The 20,199-nt window shown below is 39.5% G+C and overlaps 1 protein-coding gene across 1 annotated transcript; it reads left to right on the forward strand.

Moving 5' to 3' along the window:
* The first annotated feature begins 6,089 nt into the window (after positions 1 to 6,089).
* NFE2L3 (NFE2 like bZIP transcription factor 3) lies at positions 6,090 to 18,945 on the forward strand. The gene is made up of 3 exons (XM_088150700.1): positions 6,090 to 6,530; positions 12,082 to 12,243; positions 17,141 to 18,945. Exons 1-3 carry the CDS (start codon positions 6,105 to 6,107, stop codon positions 18,269 to 18,271), a joined length of 1,719 nt encoding a protein of 572 aa, XP_088006826.1. The 5' UTR covers positions 6,090 to 6,104; the 3' UTR covers positions 18,272 to 18,945.
* The last annotated feature ends 1,254 nt before the right edge of the window (positions 18,946 to 20,199 follow it).

The following is a 20,199-nucleotide window of genomic DNA, read 5'->3' on the forward strand; positions in this document are numbered from 1 at the left end:
AATTCTAACAATAAAGAGAACTTTCAGGAGTCAAACCAGATTACATTAAGATGGAATAAGGTCATTAGCTTTTACACAAAACTTGCCATATTATCCACTTTCTGTTTTTCAGAAAACTTGTTCCCTGAGAAGCCTTTCTGTTGAAAAACCATTTTAGCTAGCTAAGATGAATAGACAAACGTTAGTTCAATTATACTGTTTCCTAGAGCATTTACTAATATAAACTACTATTAATATATAAATATACCAATGTGATATTCCTATCCTTCTGTAATATTTAATTATTTTCTTTAAGAAATACAGAATGTTTTAGTGTTTCTCTCCTTTTTGCACAATCATAAATTAGATTAGTTAAGAAATTGCAAACCATGCTAAGTTTTAATATGGTTTGTTTGGCTTTGACATACTGTGTGAACATAGCTAATTATGGCTTGATAAACAAATCATGGTTCAGTGCACTTTGTGAATCCAGAATGAATGTACGCTGCTTCTGTGTTTGTGGAATCTAATTATTATGCTATCCTAAACTCTCTCCTCCCACATATGATGCATATTGTATTTCTCTTTTTCTCTCACATATAGACCATATCCCCAATAATTGCAATAATACAGGGGTGCACTTGGGTAATTTTAGATCCTGAACATAATGATCTGTATAAAGGGTTCCATTGGAAGGGCCATAGATTTATTGTACAGATAATATATATTTAAAATAAAATATGAACATTAGCATCTCTGTCTACATGTCCAGCTGGCTAAAGAGAAAAAAAAAATAACAGAAGAAATTATGTCACTTCTGACCAATTTCACCACACTCCGCTTTCTATTTGCCAAGTTCCACTGAGCCAAAGAATGCCATGATGAGACAGGTCTGCAGTTAAACTGGGAGCTTACTAATAATAGCATTATTATTTTTTTCCCTTATCACCACCTGGTTTGGATTGTCCTTGTGTCTTAAAGTGAAATGGCTTAACAAAAGCCCTTGGCAGCCTCCAGTTAGGAAACAATTACCAGGAATTCAGTAAGCAATCATTTTTTTAAGACTTTTCTCTTCACCTAACCTGCTTTTCCTCTTGCTCAAGACAATATATAAAGCAACAGGTGAAATGTCTGCCATTATGGTTCCTTAATTATGTAAAAAAAAAAAAAAGCTTCATTAAATTAACTTGCACAGCCGACAATTTTCCCATAGTCTGCTGATTCATAATGTGGTTTGCTTCATTTTGATTTACCATATTGTGTGAACTCAGCCACTGTGGTTTGTGAATCATTATGTATAACTAATCTGCTTCATACATGTGTTATACTGTAATCATGGTTTGCTGAATAAACCAAGATTGCTCATCCAATTTGCTAACTCACCAAAATGATTTACAAATCACTATGATTTAGTTCATATAAGCTAAGATAAAGCTAAAAAAAAATCTTACAATTTAGTGAAATATATGAATCTATAGTCATTCTTGTGCAAAATCATGATTAAACGAACAGTGGCTTCATGCAATATGTGAACTCAGTCATGAAATTTCACTATCTAATAGTAAGCTTTTCTGTCAGTAGCAGTGAGCCCCAAGATGGTTATTTTTTTAATACTAATTTTATTAAGCATTAGTTATACAGATAAAAAATAATACAAACTACAAAAAATAAAGGAATAGAAAGAAAAGATAGTGCAGAAAAAAAGAAAAATAGAAAAAAAAATAGAAAAGAAGGAAAAAATAAGAATATAGCAAAGAAAAAGAAAATAAATACATTAAGAAATAACTTCCCCCTTCTTCACAACAAGTATAGACAATGTTAACAACTTATCACCTTCTCTTAAAATACAACAAACTATCTCTTCATCCCATATCCTATCTATAAACAAATCCTTAAAACCTTGTCATTCAGTCCTGGTCTGCAAAAGTCCATTAAGGGTTATCAGAAATAATGACATCTATTTTAAGCTTGATCAGATAAACTAACCTTATATTTCTTCCCTTTACTTTTAACAATCTTGATCTTTAACCCCTTCAAATAATGTCCTAGATTTCTTTTCCTTTTTTCTTTGCCCCTTCTCACCAAGTTTTTTCAAAAGTTTAACAGATCTTTGTAAATCCTGTATAGGAAAATTATCCAAGTCACTCTTCTGGTTTGTTATTTGTATGTCCCTTTTAATTATTAAGACATCAGCCGGTTTCATTTGTATATCCAGTATATTGTATTTTTCCAGATCATTCTTGTAGCCTGTCATTTTTAAATCAACATTCAAATCTATTTCATTTATGTCCAGTAGAACTTGTTCCTCTTCCATAACATCATTTACACACAATCTAACTATGATGGCAGACATTCTTAAAAATAACTTCTGAGTCCATTGTTCACAAATATCCTTCAGTACATGCAATATTAAAGTATTTTGCTCCATTCTGTGTTAGTAAGTCAAATTTAAGTGATCTTCTCCTTTAATTGTAAACTTTAATTCCTTTTGGCTCCCTCTAGTGTCCAACCTTCAAAGTCCCATCCTATCATTTTTTTTCTTTTTTTTTGGAATTCAAAAGAACAGCCATTTCCCATGGGAAGGATTCTTATATATATATTTTTAGATTTTTTAAAATCCAGCCTTTATTATTTTTATAAATAAGTCAAGGTGGCAAACATACTTAAATACTCCTTCCTCCTATTTTCCCCACAACAACCCTGTGAGGTAAGTTGGGCTGAGAGAAAGCGACTAGCCTAAAATTTCAAAATCTTATTCCAAATCCAACTGGACCCTTAGTCCATTTATAACTTTCCAAGAACAACACTCTGATCACCCTTTTGCCATTATTCTCCCAAAAAAGAATTTTTCTAAGTCCTTAGATTCATACAGTACTTAAAACTTCTTTCATTAAAAATTGAAGGAAACTCACCCAGTGAATGCCATAAAACTTGCCATTCTGAAGGTTCTTAATATTTGAAAAGCAGTAAAAAAATAAATAAATCCAAAAGTGACTAAGAAATGAGGCTCGGCTGAACTTTATGTCCATATTGGCTACATTATGACTGTGGACTTAGTTGGAATCCCTCAACTCCTAGCTGCCTGGCTCACCAGCCGATCGCAAAAACCTCGGTTCCTGCAGTCTACTCTCACGATCTCTCCTTTCCCTGTAGAGATTTTGCCAGCCATGATCCCCCCTCTGGCCACCAATCTCCACCATAATGCTGTCCCTGCTCCATCAGGGACATCTAGCTTGCCATGTCCTCACTGAAAGTCCCAGTCCCAATATGGTTATTAACGAAACTGTTTAGTATAAGATGCTGTTATTACCCTCTTCCTGACCTATTGATGGAAAGGTATGGACTATGCTCAAGGCAGAGACACTAGAAAATTCTTAGAGCTAGCAATTTCTTGAATGTGGCTACCAAATGAATACCATATGACCTCTTACTGATCTAAAGATTTTACAGAAAACACATGTAAATAAATTGCATTGCATTACAGGCCAGCTTAGAATTAATCTTATTTGTTGCCTACCAAAATCAGAATAGGTTATTAAATGTTTGATTACAGAAGATTTCAGGCAAACGCTACTGTTGCCTATGCAATATTTATTTTGGGACAAATTGAAGTGGGAAGTCAAGTGAAGCTCTAAGTATAGGACCCAGAACAGGTTTTGACAGTATTATATCTCTGTAAGTATCCACTTGTTACACTAAACTGAGTATTTAATTAACTTAAGTAAAACACCTCTTCACCACAAATCATTTTATGCCAATATATGCCTTTGGTGCACTCTCTGTCATGGTGGTCTGTCTCTGGCAAAACATCTTGCTAGCTTGCCTATCTGCCAATCTTTTGCTTGCTGACATTAAACATACATGTCTTCACCAATTCCTTCTACCCAAATTCAAAAGTTTTACTCCCTTTGTTTATAGTTGGGAGCCTCAACATAGTACTTAGGAACACTTCCCTTAGAACCACCAGACTTCCTGCCCTACCTAATATTTTAAATGTTTCCTTTTTTTTTTTTTTACTAAATCTAACTGGAATGCCCCTAAATAGTGCCAGTCTTCTGCACCATCTCTGCATTTAAGAGTGCTACTGAGTCCTACAAGAGCCCCACAGGTAGGCTCAGAAATTAGCAGGGATGGGTATTTGCACCCCAATGATTTGTTTAAGATGAGATGATCTGCTATTCAATTCAGAACAATTACTTTTAATTAAATGCTACACCAGCATTTTGTCTCTTCCGATATCCTCCACTAGTTTCTCATCCTTGCCTTCCAAACCATCCATAGATGTCTTCTATCCTTCTGTTCCCATATTGTAATGCATAGAATCAAAAAGCTGGGAGGGGGCATTTAGGCCACGTCCAACTCCCTGGTTCTCTGTAGGCAATCCATTTTTCTCTGCTGTCCCACCTGTTTAGAATTGTCTCCACCAGTATGAAGCAATCATAATTTCTACAAATCCCTCTTCTGAAATAATCATTCTTGGAAGGGTTTTAACATTATTGTGCAACTACAATTTCATATTAGAACTAGGGCCAAATAGTTATTATTGAGGTAACTACATAGTCCCCCTCCATCTACCTCTCCTTCTATATCCCCAATCCTGGTCCTCTCCTGTTTCCTGCTGTCAATTTTTAGACTGTAAGCCATTTGCATTAGGAGCCTGTGAAAACTGCTCTTTGTAAAGTTTTATCTCCATAGTTGATCTTTTTTTTCTGCAGAATACTTGTATATGATACTAATTACCTGCCCTTTGGAACATCCTTCCCCCAGAAGTGAGATTGGCCCCCTGCCTTTTAGACTTCAGAAAAAAACTGAAGACCTGGTTTTGTCATTATGCATGGGGTGGGAAAGGGAACAGTCAGTTTTGGGGATGGCTGGTTCCCTAGTCTTACCTTTGACCAATATTATCTGGTCACAGGCTGAAATAATACCACCATCACTTGGATTTTATTATATTTAATAATTGTATTTATGTTTTTATTGGTTTTAAACTGTTTGGTTGTGAACCGCCCAGAGCCCCTCCTTGTGGGGGAGTTGGGCAGTGATATAAATTTGATTTATAAATAAATAAATAAATAAATAAAATAATTATCGAGAGAGAAAACAGCATTACAATTCAGACTTTCCAGATTCTCCCAATGTTTCCTAATCTGGCACATATCCACAGATTTCCTTCTCCCTCATAGTACCAAGGTGAACATGTACTCAGAGCAATGACAGTAGCCATCACATATTGGTGCAAACATTGTTTCAGTTGCCTTTTACTGGATCAAAATATTACAAGATGCATAATGCTGAGGCTACAGCTTGGCTTCACCTAAATGTTGGCGTTCTGTAACAGAGGTGTGTATCTATGTTCTGCCTGGCAACCTCACTTCTGCAGCGTGTGTGTATGTGTGTCTGGGTGGGTGGGTGCCAGCGCGCACCCGCGTGGTTGGACACTGTCGTCGTTATGATATCACTGGACTGGGTGGGCCTGAAATGTTTAGACCTTTCCTCCATTTGGGTTTTAAGGAGTCTTTTCAGTGGGAAGGGCACCTATTTTGGCCTTCATCTCCCTACTAAGATCTGAAAAAGGCTCCGGGGGCTGCAAGTGCGGTGCTGGCGAGCGCAGGAATAGCCCAGCCCTGTTCTAGAGATGGGAGATCCTTTGAGTTGGTGGGAATTGTGGCGTTCTGAACCAAGGAACTCCAACACACGTCTGAAGGGGAACGGCTTGGCAAAGCTGATGAGTCTTTCCGGTTACCTCTACTCCCCCATCGTCTGCTGCCTCTCCCCTTGACTCCTCTTTACACGGGTTCCGGTCTCCGACCTTCATTCTCTAGCTTCCCCTTCCCGCCTAATTCTAATGGTGAAAGAATCCAGGTTGAGGATGGCCATGGCGGAGCCGCGGCGAAGAACTAGTTGGGAACTCCCGCCTCCCGGCCGCTCCTCCGCCCCACGAAAGACTGGCGCGGCGGCCACGGGTGTTTGCACAGAAGCAGAGGCAGCCAAGGAACAGCAGAAAAGAAAGACGCGGCGGCGGCGGCGGCAGACGGGCGGGTGGGCGAGCCGCGACTCGCTTTCTCCTTCGGCAGCGTCCGGACGCACGCCCCGCTCCCGTCCCAAAGCGGGTGCGGGAAAGCGGGATGAAAACGTCGAGGGGGGACCGGAGCCGCAGGTCAGAGGAATACTGGCGGCAAGCCAACCTCCTGCTCAGCCTCGCCCTCGTGGGATTCCGGGGCAAGTTTCTTTCGCGGCTGCCGCTGCTCTCTCCCAAGGAGGACTCGAAGGTGCTGGAGCGACTCCTGCGGCTCCGCGAGGCGCGAGCGCTGGGGACGCCAAGCTTTCCCGCCTCGCGAGTGGCTGCCTGGCTTGCGCAGGAGGAGGACGAGGCACTGGCGCCCCCCGCCTCAGGCGCGGCCGACAGCGGGAGCAGGTGCCGTCGGGAGGCACGCGAGCCCCTCTTGGACGCCCAGAGGCAAAGCAGGCGGCCGCGGCCACCCCAAGAGACCCTGGAAGCGGGAGACGCCTCGCCCGACCCTGGGGAGAAAAAGCGAGGCCTCGGTCCGGAGGTAAGTCCGGGCGAATGAGCGCTTCTAACCAATCCTCCGCGCTCGCTTGAGTGGAGAGAAGTTGGAGAAACTTGGGGAGCGGAACGGAGGCATTAAAGCTGGAAATGTGCGTAATCAGATAGCTTCTGGATTACGCGGTTTTAGTAAGCCCCCTCTTTTTAAATGAAGACAATAATCATATTTTCACATGATCGAAACGGAATAAAAACCAGACCTGTTACGCAGGTCATAGTGAAGGTTTCCTGCTCCTCTTGGTCAAGATGGCCCTAGACTTTTACCCCGAATCCAACTCTCAGAGCATCCTGAAGACCAGCAAGCTAGAAGGTTGCCCATTCTCTCTCAGTCATATTCTGGTTTGGAGAAATTCTCTCTCTGTTTTCCAAGAAGCATTTTTCTGCCAGGAGTCCCAATTGGAGGATTATTTAGAAATTTGGACTGCAAATACTTGCATGGTTACTTTCCCATTTGTTTTCTATTGTTAAGAAAACTGAATTCGGTGGGAATAATTTGAGTGTAGAACAGGGTAAGTAGATAGATAGTATATGATTACGCAAGATGGGTGCTTTTCCTTTCTTTTTTCTTCTTTTTCCACATGGAGTAAAAAAAAAAAAGTTCAAACTGGCAGCCACATGACTAAGTGGGCAGTGATTTCCAGTGTTTGGAGATAGAAAGACCAGGGTCAGATACAAACAATCCAGGTTGAGGATTGTTATTTATATATTAATTTTATGAAACGCTGGCCTGCTCTTTGGACTGATACTTGAACATCCATTAAGTGAGATTGTGTCTTGCTCAGGGTTTTTCAGTGGGAAAAAAAGACATACACAAAACAAGAAAATGAGTGGAAGGAAGAGCAGAAATCCGTTCAGGGGCACCCAAAGAGAGAAGTAGGGAGTTGTCAGCAAACATTTAGCTATCCCTTGGGGCCAGGCTGAAGTCCCCTTGCTTAGGTTGGATGCAGTTCATCCTGCAGGTCGTATTTCTTGAAGCGATGCCATAGAGTAGCTAGAAAAGGCCTCCAGACCTACTTTGTCAGGCTGGATCTATATTAACTGGAGAGGAGCTAGAGTAATAATTCAGTAGCTTCTTATAGTCTGGAACAAAAGATGGTGTAGGGAATTTGTGGTATAGGACAGGGTTCCTCAACCTTGGCAACTTTAAGACGGGCGGACTTCAACTTGCATAATTCCCCAGCCAGCAAGGCTGGCTGGGGAATTCTGGGAGTTGAAGTCCACCCGTCTTAAAGTTGCCAAGGTTGAGGAACCCTGGGTATAGGAATTCCCGGGTAGCCCACTGTAGTATGCTGTACTTAAGAAGTGTGGGAGGCAGTTGTACGTGTTCTTCTTAGTCCAGCCTTCCCCAACCTCCAGATTTGTTGCAGTACAATTCTTGTTATCTCCAGGCAACTTGACAATGACAAGGATCCTGTTGATTATGAGATTTGAAAACCCAGTCTGTCCTGAAGGCTCCAAGATGAAGAAAGCTACCCTACTCCTTTATTTGTTAAGGCTAGTCTGCTCATGTTCAGAAGCTGTTCTTCCTTCGTTGCTATGTATTTGGGCTGTATTCAGGGTTAGGCCTTGAAGAAACTCTTTAATTTAGAATGTGCTTATGATAAAGTAGTGTTTGTGATGTGGCAATTCCCCAACTTCTCATTACTTGCTTGAAATATATCAGAGTGGTGCTAAAATGGTTGGTGTGGCTTTGATTGTTACACTGAACTGTCCGTGGGCTGAAACCTGTTGCAAAAGAGGAGAGGAGTTTATAGTTCTATGAAATAGTTCTACCTTTTATGGACTGACTCTTTTCTTCCTTTTCTTCCTTTTCCCTGTATTCCTTTTGTTTTAGAGAAAATGTGGATCTAAATGTACCTGTCTTACAATCAAATCCTGTATGAGTTTGCAGGAACAAATTCTACCACATTTAAGAGATTTATTTCTAATGAAAAGATACCTTACAGAATAAATAATAATGAAATACATGTTTGGAAATGAGAGAGACTGATATTTACAAATCAGAGATACCTTCTGATGTAGAATAAGGATTACCCTCTAAATTGGGGCAGGTTTTGCTGTTTTATACTTTAAATCAGTAGATGCCAGAACAGCACACATTCTTTGGAAAGATGGATTGCCTTTTCAGGTTAGTGGCACATTCTTGCACATTCTTCCTTTTCCAAGAGAACAAGTAAGATGGGAAACAGTCTTTTTTTGCTGTTCCATCTGATTTTTTTTCCAGAAGAAAATGATCCCCTTGTCCTTGTTATTTTGAAATTGTATTTATCTGTGGTCAATGACCAGTAAAGTAGCTACAACAATAAAAGCAGGCTCAAATACAATGAGCAGTAAAATCTCTATATTGACCTGCCAGTTAAAATTTACAAATGTAAGCAGTAAACAAAAGAGAAGAAAACAAAATAGATAAAATAAAAATAAAATGAAGACAAAGGAATGTGACATCTTTCCAAGATTAGGACACCTTAAGCCTTCTTACAGCAATAGGTGTTGATAAGAACTTGGCGCCTCTGTTCATAATAGCATGGTTCTGGTCTGAGAGTAGGAAATAAACCTCACTGAAAACTTGATCTCTACTTGAAGCTGGTACTGGTATACCATAGCGTAAGTTCTCATGGAAGGGGCAGTGCATTAAGGTTTGAGGTTCATTCTGACCACAGAGACAATTTCTCTTGTTAAATTGGATTTTATGAAACCTACCATTCAAGACTGCTGCAAGTAGAACATTAAAGTGGGCAAAAAAAAAAAAAAGGCTCTACAATTTGCTGAGACTGAACAGGTAGTTTGCAGGTCTGAAAGGTTTCCAGGAAGAAACCCACTCTTGTAGATTGTCTATAGCACTCAAGTCTGTCTGACATGCAATATTGAAGATTCTTTAGTGAATCTCAGCTTTGGCTTCCTCTAGACTTGGGGTAGGAAAGAGTGGATAGAAAAGCTGCAATGACACAGGTCAGCTGCGATTTTTACTTTCCATCTTGATGCGAATTTATCAAGAAGAGTTAGTGGGGCCAGTGGGCCATTAGAAAATAACAGAGCCAGTAAACACAAACTCTGGCCACTGTAATTTTCATTATTACTTGGTTCTTCAAACATCAGTATAAGTTAATATTCTCAATTCTTTTTTTATACTGCTGTAATTTAAACTCAGGGAACAGCTTGCTGATATAATGTATTTGGTTTGGGCTTTTATATAATCTTTTGATTAAAGAATGCAGAATGTTTGGAGATCAGGACTACTGTATATTTAAATGAAGCTGCAAGACAGTCATATCAGGTTTGCGTGTTAACCCTAATCCTACAAAGAATTTAGTAGATTTTTATTATATTAAAATGTAACAAATATGAATCTGTCCTGCACAAAGAGGCACTTTTTAGTTGACTGAGATTTCCAAAAGTCATGTTTACCATATCCAGGCTTTGAGTTTAGTAGATTCAAAGTAAAGGTATTTTCAGCATAATTTCAGCAATCCAGTGGTGCCAAAACTGCTGTTTTTATATCTATGTGTTGGTACCTGTTGTAACACTTTTTATACTTAAATGTATAGTAATGCCAATTCTGTACAAAACATTTGAACATTTTACATGAGATTTAAATTTTTATTATTTTCTTTCTGTTGAGTTGCCCTGCAAACCTAAAACCACTTTCACCAATAATGTAGATTTGATTTATCATTTATGTTCTGTTCTGAATTTATACCGAATCTATACCTTAAGCATAGCTATTGGAATTCTTACCCAGAAAACATCCCTGCAGAAGGACCACTAAAATATATTGCTTTGACATTATACTGTCCCATCCCATTTAATTAATCATCTTCTTGACACACATTCTGCTTGATTATAATCTTTAAAGGACATCCAGTTTCTAAGCTTTTCTAATACTGTATTCTGTATGAACTTTCCAAGAAATACACACAGATATCTTTGCAAAATAGATTTCCAGATATAAATAAGATTTTGATCCCAATATGAATTGTATACTGTTTCTGGTTTTACCTGCTGTAATGGCATTTTGAACAAGTATTTACTTGGCTCTGTTACCAGATCTGATGCTTCTATAGTAAGTTGTATAACAAGTTTCTCCACCTTAAATCTAGAACAATCTTTCAAGTGGTGCAAGAGATGAGTAATTTTTCAGTCTAATTAATACCAAGTTTTCATGAGAACGTGAAGTGCTGAAAAAGATATATAGCAGAAGATCCACTATGCTTATTTGAGAAGATACATAGCTTCTAGCATTCTCTGTTCTGTCATATAGGTTCTTATCAAACACCATAAATAAAAGCAATTTAATTACAGTTGCTGATTAGTTAATTTTAAATATTCCTGCCCTTCCCCTTTCAACTCCAAGTTTTTATTATGGCTAAACATATAATAAAAAAACCCAAGCATACATTAATAAAAATACACAAAATAGGCCATAGAAAATCCCAACAATATAAAGAATAAAACTCAGTTTTGTCTCTCCTGCAAAAGGGGGCCAGATTTTGTTGCATGGCACCTCATTTGAGAGATTAAGTGAAAGTGTCCATATGAAGTGCATTCCATGATTAGGGGTTGCAGCTAAGCTAACTCTGTTACATATCCCTAGTAGGCATGGCACAGGCAAATTGGAGCCTCTATGTACCTAGAAGAAAGCTTTCTCTTATTGTAGCCCAACTGATGATTCTTTAGGGCTTTAAAAGTCCACACTAGCTGTAGTAATTGGAACACAGCTAGGGTATCACACCCTGGATACCTATTATAGGAGGAGAGCCATATTAGTCTATTGAATCACTATAGACAAGGAGGCCATTCCAGCATCTTCTTAAGGAATGTTGGGATCATGCCTTTCCTTAACAATTTTTTGAATTAGGGAGTCAACAATTCTAATTAGCATAAAGAGCATGAGGCAAATGTTGAGTTCTGGTCCAGAGGTGTGAAAATCTCTCTGGCATCTATGCACACATTTCTGGAAAAATTAGTGTGAGAGTTTTGTATCATTTAAATGCAGTCTTTTGCTTCACTTCTGAATCCTTGACTTAAGTGGCTATTGATATATTATGAATTCAGACAGTCTTTTGTAAAGAAAATATTTAAAGATATCCCTACTGCTCTTTCTCCTACAATCACACTTTGAGGGCCTGGCACTACAAAGGGATTCCTAAAGAGCAGTGAAATGCAATTTCACCCATTATTTTCCACAATATAGTCTTGTGAATTGGATCTTTCATATTAAATATAAAGATGAATATTACTTTTGCATTAGAGCATATTCAATAGAAAAGTGAGTTAAGGGTTTTTTTTATTCAGATTATTCATCATAAAGTGAAATGTCTGTTTGAGATGTATGGCTCATGTACAAAGAACTTCACTAAATAAAGCATGTCTTTTTTAATTTTCTGATCAAAACATTGGGGGGATGCGCAGTAGAACTGATGAACTATTACTAAAATAGACCACACACATAATACTTTTAATGTTCAAGTATTAGTGATCATCAGATTTCTAGTACTCAAAATATTATCTTTAATAATTTTGTTTTCTTCCATTTATAGATTGTAGACTTAAAAGGAAGGCAGGAATATTTGGAATACTGCTATTTATTACCAAGGGGAAATGAGCACTCAGAATCTCAAGAAGAAGAAGGACAAAGAGAGTGTGATAAGAGTGAACAAGTTGATTGGAAAGAGAGGGAGAATCCCACATCTATCTCTTTGGTGAGTGTCAGGAACAAACCTATTCTTCCTCCTTGGCAGTCCACCATAGCAAATATTACTGCATTGACATTCGCTAATCTCCAGCATGCTGTTGGGAGAGGGAGAATATAATGGAAAAGGGAAGGTAGAAAAGTGCTAATCTCCAAATTGTGCTCTCCATTCTTGCAGTCCTTCGGAAACCTTCTGGTCTTCCCCAGATCTCGCGAACTTAAAGAATTTGAAAACGTAATGCATTCCCAATTGTATCTATTTGTCTGAATCACATTTATACTAACTAATCAGTTTTTTCTCTCTTCAGAACTTCTGAATGTTTAACTAGTTGACTTGAAAACTTAAAAATATTTTCTCTTGATTTTTTTTTTTAATCGGGTTGAGATACAGGTAGTGCTTGCCTAATGACCATTCGTTTAGCGACCATTCAAAATTACCAAGATGCTGGAAAAATGCACTTACGACCAATGCCCAAAGTTACGGCTGTTGCAGTTCCCCTGTGGTCATGTGATCAAAATTTGGGCACTTGGCAGTCTACCTGCACTTATGACCGCAGGGGTGCTGCAACTCCCCCCACCCACCTATCTCTCCCCCAGTCTGTACCCTTTTGGCTACCTTGCACAGCGGCACTCGGCAGCAGCACTGGGGCTGGGGCTGAAGTGGTCCGGGGCCTTCAGCAGTGACAGCCAGCTGCCACTGCTGCCACCACCATCCCAGGCCTCTACTTCAGCCCCAACATTGCCGCTGCCACTGAGAATGCCACCTCAAGCCCCACACTGCAGCCAGCCACCCCAGCACCATTGTGCAAATCCCCAGTTGCCCCTGCCACCCTCCCTCCACAGGCTCTGCTGCACCTAGCTATCTTCACCATTTTCTTCCTGCTGCTGATGAGGCACGCCTGGCCTGGCCCTACTGTATGCAACGCAGCTGCCAGGCCTTCTTCCTAAGGCCACTAATGCCGTTCTTCAAGCCGCTCACGCCATTCCTTCTCCAAATCACATGCCTGTTCTCATGAGACCAAGGGAAGAACAGGTTTCTGAAGGATTGTGAGAATGGGGCACACGATTTGGTGAATGAGGTCTTCTGAAGCACCATGAGTATGGAGCTCCTGCCATTCTCCAAACCGCGTGCCTATTCTCACAAGGCCTGAGGAAGACCAGAAGGTTTCCAAAGGATCGCAAGAATGGACCACACAATTTGGAGAAGGAATGGGGCGTGCGGCTTGGAGAACAGCATGAGTGGCCTCCAGAAGAAGGCCTGGTGTGGCCAGAAACTGCCTTGCATTCAGTAGGGTCAGGCCAGGTGCACCTCACCGGCAGCAGGAGGAAAACAGGGGCAACTGGGGCTTTGCGCAATGGTGCTGGGGTGGCTTGCTGCAGCGTGGGGCTTGAGGTGGCATTTTTTGGTGGCAGTAGTGGCAGCTAGCTGAGACTGCTGAAGGCCCCGGGCCTCTACTTCAGCCCCAGCACTGCTGCTGAGTGCCACTGTGCAAGGCGGCCAAAAGGGCAGAGATGGGAGAGAGATGGGGGGAGTTGCAGCACCCCTGCAGTCGTAAGTGCTGCTGGGCTGGGCTGGGGTGACTGGGGCTTCCTGGGGTGGCTATGGCTTTGCACTGAACTGCAGCAGCCCAACTTGTGCATGGCATGTACCAGGCCTCCCAGGGCCTCCCCCCCCATTGCACCCCTGGGCTCCTTACCTGGGACTCCCTCCACTTAATGACCCCCAATTCTTAGTTAACAATGGTAACCAGGAGTGCCGGGATTGTGGTCACTAAGTGATGCAGTCACATGATGATCTGCTTAATGATTGCATCATCTAGCGATGGAAATTCTGATCCCAATTGTGATCGTTAAGCAAGGACTACATGTAGTTATAAATTGATTTAAAAAGGCAAGCACATTTTTCTCTATCCTTTACTTGCTTTAGGAACACATTCTGCTCTTCCTGAAAGCCAAGTGATCTGTGTATTTAATAATCTACAGCCAGTTTATCCAGTGGCTCTGAATAGGTTAATATATTTGTGTAATAGCTAACAGCTGTGATAGTATTATATTTTCTGCATGGCTTGTGTAAATTTCTTCCATAAGCCTAAATGCAAAACAGTACTGTAGTAGGCTGCTGAGTATATGGATGCTCATCAAAAGTGGTGGGGAAATTCAGATGATCAGAGCTGCTTACTAAAAATGCTTATCATGTAGCACTTTTAAATATGAGGGAATGAGTGCGATTGTGACCAAATCTTTAAGCCCTGATGTGTGGAAAGGCGGTGGGAGACCTTAATGGCTTGAATTTAAGACAGCCCATTTATGTATCACCCTATATATTTTTTTCATTGGCTCCTGTGCCATAGCTTCTTTGAATTTGATCTGAGTGTATAGGCTATCTTGTAATTTCATCATAATGTAATACCAGCAATAGTTGATAATGAGATTAGTAGATTCATTTATATACAGCCCTTTAAGGTAATTGTCCTTAAGGTAATCCATAACAGAATAAAACAAAAATAAGAACAGTATAAGGTCAGGATAACAGGTAATGCAAAAATAATAAAAGCAATAAAAACATTATCAACCATTATGTGACATGCTCATTCCTAGTGAAATTAAGAGCAGGATTGCACATATTAAAGTAATAGTTTGCTTAATCATTTTCATTAAATAAACCACAATTGTCAGGGTTCATTTAATATTCCAATAAACCCATATTTACAAGCCACAGCAGCTAGGCTTTTACTTCATGCTAAGCCAAAAATTAGAAACCTATGGCTTCGTGCAGTGTGTGAACGAGGTTTAAGTATGTTTCTTTGCTATTATCATTTCAGTTATAAGTAGCCCCTTATTCTTTGGAGATGTACCAATTTTGGACTGTATTTGGTGTTTGTTTTGCAGAATCACAGAAGTACTATTGATTCTTCTTTCTCCTTGGAAGGTTACTTTCCACAGTTAACATCCCTCTCTGAAATTGCCTTGGAAGTAAGTTTGAGAATTGGGACCTAATTTTATGAACTGTCTCAAACACATAGACAATTCTGTAACCCATTTAAAAGAATATATAAGCTAGCTGAAAGCAGCCTGTTTTCTAATTCTTTTCAAAAACTCTACAATTCACCTATTTTAAAAAGTTTGACTTACACAACTAAAATAACCTTCCAAAAACATTGTATCTTTAACCAAGACAACTTTGAGCTGTAGCCATAGCAGCTTCTGTTTAGAGTACATGCTAAGGCAGTGATCTGTTTGTTGTGTTTTACTATGGTATAGAGTGTGCATTAAATATGAACAAATTAAATATAACTCTGAGGTTGTTTGGAGCATTCAGCACCTTGAATAGTACAGCTTCCTCAACCAGTCTATGCTGACTAGGGATTATGAGAGATGAAGCCCAACAAATCAGGAAGATTACGATATTGGGGAAGGCTGGACAGAATATGTAGAATTGTGTTTTCAACTTTGAATGCCATAATTAAATGAAATTAGACTCAGGCATTATCTCACATGTCCAAGTCATCACTATAACTAGCATGAGTTGTGCATGGAAGATTATCCACTATCAGAGCTGGATTCATACATTGTGGTAATAATATGCTGTTTTTGGATTAGCATGTTGCCTGAACTCAGCCATTGTGGCTTATTCAACAGACTATAGAAAAAAGGAACAATAGTTTTGTGTAGTATGGTAACCCAGCCCTAGAGTCACGTGTCTGGCAATTCTTGGTGTACTAAGTTAAACTATTTTGTCATCTATGTTTAGCTGCTCCTCAGTTAGGTCAGGAGTAGAATTTCATATTAAAATAGCTGCCACTATTATCAGTATATCCTATTCATATGGGATACCACTCTAAAGGCAGAACATAAGGTTCACATAGTTTGTGTCCATCTCCCATATATGGTGATTTTTATTTATTTAATAAGATTTATATGGCCATCTAATTGACTTGTGAGTTTGGGAGGCTAATATTCAATAACAACCATTAAAAAACAACTTGAAAGCAAAACCCAAATAAACAGCCACTATGCTAAACAGGCGTACCCATTTCCTAGACCCAAAGCTCAGTGAACAGTCTGCTCTTTAATGCTCTATAAAAGGCCAGTTAAGGTTGGGGCCATCTGAATTAAGGGGGCAGTTCGTTCCATAGGGCAGATGCTTTAACAGAAAAGGCACACCTCCTGGGTCTGATTAGAAGACATTGCTTGATGGAGGGGATCTGGAGCACGCCCATCCCCTGAAATAAGCAGACATAATTGGAGACAGGCAATCCCACAAATGCCACAATCCTGCTTGATGAGGGGGTTTCATAGGTGAAAACTAGCACTCTGAATTGCACCTGGAAGTCCATTGGTTAACCCACATATTTGCCAATGTTTTTACCAGAGGATAGAAGGTGCAGTGGTGCATATTGTTTAAACCCTTTTAAGTCAAATGTTATTGCAGTCTACTTTTTTACTTCATTCTAATCAAAGATTTTTTGAATTATAAATCAGTCTTCATTAATTTATAAAAGCCAGAGCTGAAAAGTTGTCTATGCTGAATACTGGCCTTAATGCAGTCCCTAATATTGACCAATTTCAGCATGACAAGTATAGGGCAGACATCTGAGTTTGTCATCAAGATGACAGCAGAAAAAAATGCTGTTAAGATACGTTGAATTGTACAAAACAATATTTTAAGATATTGTTTTGTACAGTTTTTTGTGATTTTGACTGCTGGTACTGCATTCGTTATTTGAAGTTGTGTAGCAAAGACGGGATGAGACACTTTGGGGAGCCTTCTGGAAATAACTATAGCTGGATCTTCTAAAAGAACACCTTTGAGATTCTGCATTTAGCCTGGTAGTATGTTCAAATGAGTTGCAGGATTTACCTTTAACACACACAGAAACTTTTTTTTTTGCTTTGCACCCTTTCAGGAACATGTGAGCAACAGTGGAGGTGTGAATTTGACAAACTTTCAGAACCCTATAGATTTGGCCCAAGCGATTAACCACGATGTGAGCCTTCATGATGCCACAGTGATGGGATCAGACCACCCTAATGTAACAAATGCAGAGAGGAAGAATTTGGAGAGACTGGAGATTTTGCCTGACTTAAACACATTTCCAACTAATGGGACCAACATGTTGGAGTTATTTGCATATGATAATTGCTGCAGAAACCTTACAAATCAAGATTTTTTTTTCAGCCTGAATGAAAGTGGATTTGAAGAAATAAATTTCACATCATTAACCATGGAAGAAAATTTTGACTCTGCAGAAACTTGTGTTTTTGAAGAACAAGATTCAGATTCTGGACCTTCTTTAAATCTAAACTATAGTAATTCATCCTTTGTTTTTACCTATAACAAGGATGCCAAATTTGGTGCCTCTGATAACTCAGGAGTTACAGGAGATAATTGCCTAGAACATAGCAAATACTGCCATACAGAATATCAAAGCAGTTATGACTATGGCACAGAATCACTAGTAGGTGTATTCCATGATCACACATACAATCAGAATACGCAACAGTTGACATTGTCAGTGTCACAGGATTATTTCAGATGGCCAGAAGAATCCAAAAGAACTGAAATTGAAAGAGATACAAATCTAGATGATGAATACCGGGCAAAAGCTCTGAGAATTCCATTCTCTGTTAATGATATAGTGACTTTACCTGTAGATTCTTTTAATAGCATGTTGTCAAACTACTACCTAACAGATAATCAATTGTCACTCATTCGTGACATAAGACGGAGAGGAAAAAATAAAGTTGCTGCGCAAAACTGCCGCAAACGCAAACTAGATGCAATTATGAACCTGAAGGATGAAGTGTGTCATCTTCAAATGCAGATGGAAAGGCTTAAGAAACAGAAGGCGCGATACAAAAGGTCAATTAGCAATATAAAACAAAAACTAAATGATCTTTGCTGGTACTTTTTCAGTAAATTGAGAGATGACCAAGGAACAACAGTTAATCCAAGCCAATATGTCCTTCAATGTTGTGGAGATGGTACTATATTCATTTTACCTGAAAAAGAAGTCAATCTGGAGCCCAAACACTGAAACAACTAAAATGACAAACATTTTAGATTATTTTATTAAGGGAAAGGGTTTTTAAGGACTGCATTTGCAGGCACGCCAGAAGAAATGTGAACTGCGCTCCTTGGCTACCTTGTACACCATTTCAAAGAATTCCAACCCAAGCAACTTTAAAGTGGACTAAACTTCATTTTACATTTGTTATGCATAATTTATTCAGCTTAAGCATGGGTGCATATGCTAAACTACTAGACCACAGAAAATCCTGTCAGTTGCAATTTCAGTAAAGTTAGGTGAGTTTTGAAAGTAGCACAGCAGAAACATCATTGCTTCTGAAGTACATTGGAGTAGGCAGTGATTCATATAGTCATGTTCCTAAGTGATCCATGCAGTGCCACTTCACTTGCCATTGGTGGATGGGGCTGAAATAAGTGGCTAGGTCCCCATTCTTTCTGACATTTGCTTTATTTTCCCCCTCCCCTTAAAGAGTTACCAGCAAATATCCCTTTTGCCAGAGATGCATATTTAAGCTTGCAAATGGATTTTGAAATTGAGGGTACCCATTTCCATTGTACAGTACTCATACATTTTCATCCCATTATTACTTCCACTTAAATAGGTTTTGACAAACTTTTTATAGGGATGTTCATACTTCTACAATGACTCATCCTTTGTACTTCGTAGGAGCCAAAGTAGCTTTCTGCTATCTATTAAAGCAGCCAGCTTGCAGGCTAAAACTTTTCCTCCCATGTTTGGTGTGTGGAGCTCTACTTTTAACCTACAGCTAGTCCTCAGGTTACAAATCATTCAGTGACCAATGTTATGAAGGCATTAAACAAGGGGGATTTACAACTGGTCCTCAAAGTGGTGGCCGTTGCAGCATCTATTTCACAATTACTGTGGTTGCAGTGTTGTACAGTCACGATTGCCATTTGCGACCTTCCCTGCCAGCTTCCCACTAGTCAACGGGGAAGCTGGCAAGTCACAAGTTGCTCCCACCACTTCTTCGCCTGCTGATACTCGGTAGCACTTGCCTGTTTTCACCTCCGGCCTGCTTGCCTGGACCTCTTCCTACATGAGTCACACAAGGCCCTCACTAAACCACCTGCAGAGCCCTCAGATTACAATGGCAACTAGGACTGCTGTTGCTAAGCAAAATGGTCACGTTGCACTTAATGACTGCATCGTGTAGTGATGGAAATTCCAGTCCCAATTGCTGTGGTAACCCAAGGACTAATATTGGATACTGATGAATATTGAAGCAATATTATAATGAAGTGTACACACTACAGATACTGTCTTACTTTCCCAGACTTTGTATATTTAGTAGCATTATATTTTAAATGAAGTTCTTGATGTCAACACAATCCTACCCCAGTTAGTTATCTGAGCACTGACCTACATGCACTGAAATGCAGATTTATATATTGAATAAGCTGCACGACATGGCACAGAACTCCCTTTCGTTTACAGAACTTATTAAAATCAAGCTTTTATACATATTTATACAATAACCACTTATACCAACTTACCGTTGTTACTGTTACTATTGTTTTGGTTCTTACAGTTCCAGTGAGATAGTCCTGTGTAAATATACTTTAAAATGTATTGCCCATTGAACCACTGTTCTTTTAATGGCAACCTTAAATCCCTATTTCATTACTATTAAAAATTAAAATGCATGAGTCTGCAAGGTAATATGCACCTAACATAAAATGTGCTAATTGTATCAAGGTAGTTTCACTACAGTATGTGTCTTCTTTCAAATAAGAAAGCCAAACACTTGGTAAGCTATTGTAGCAGTATACTTGAGTAGCACGTCCCTGTCAAGAACCAATATGCAGTTTTATGTTTAGGTATCCTGCAGGAATAGCTATCAAGTAAGAAAACTTCTGTGGTCAAAACAGATAAATACCAAACAAGTATATACAAAATGGAAATGCGCTTTGTTT

Source organism: Python bivittatus, unplaced genomic scaffold, assembly GCF_059951505.1.
Source record: "Python bivittatus isolate LINGU-HERP-01145 unplaced genomic scaffold, Pbiv_v1 ctg000610_np1212, whole genome shotgun sequence".
Taxonomy (NCBI): domain Eukaryota; kingdom Metazoa; phylum Chordata; class Lepidosauria; order Squamata; family Pythonidae; genus Python; species Python bivittatus.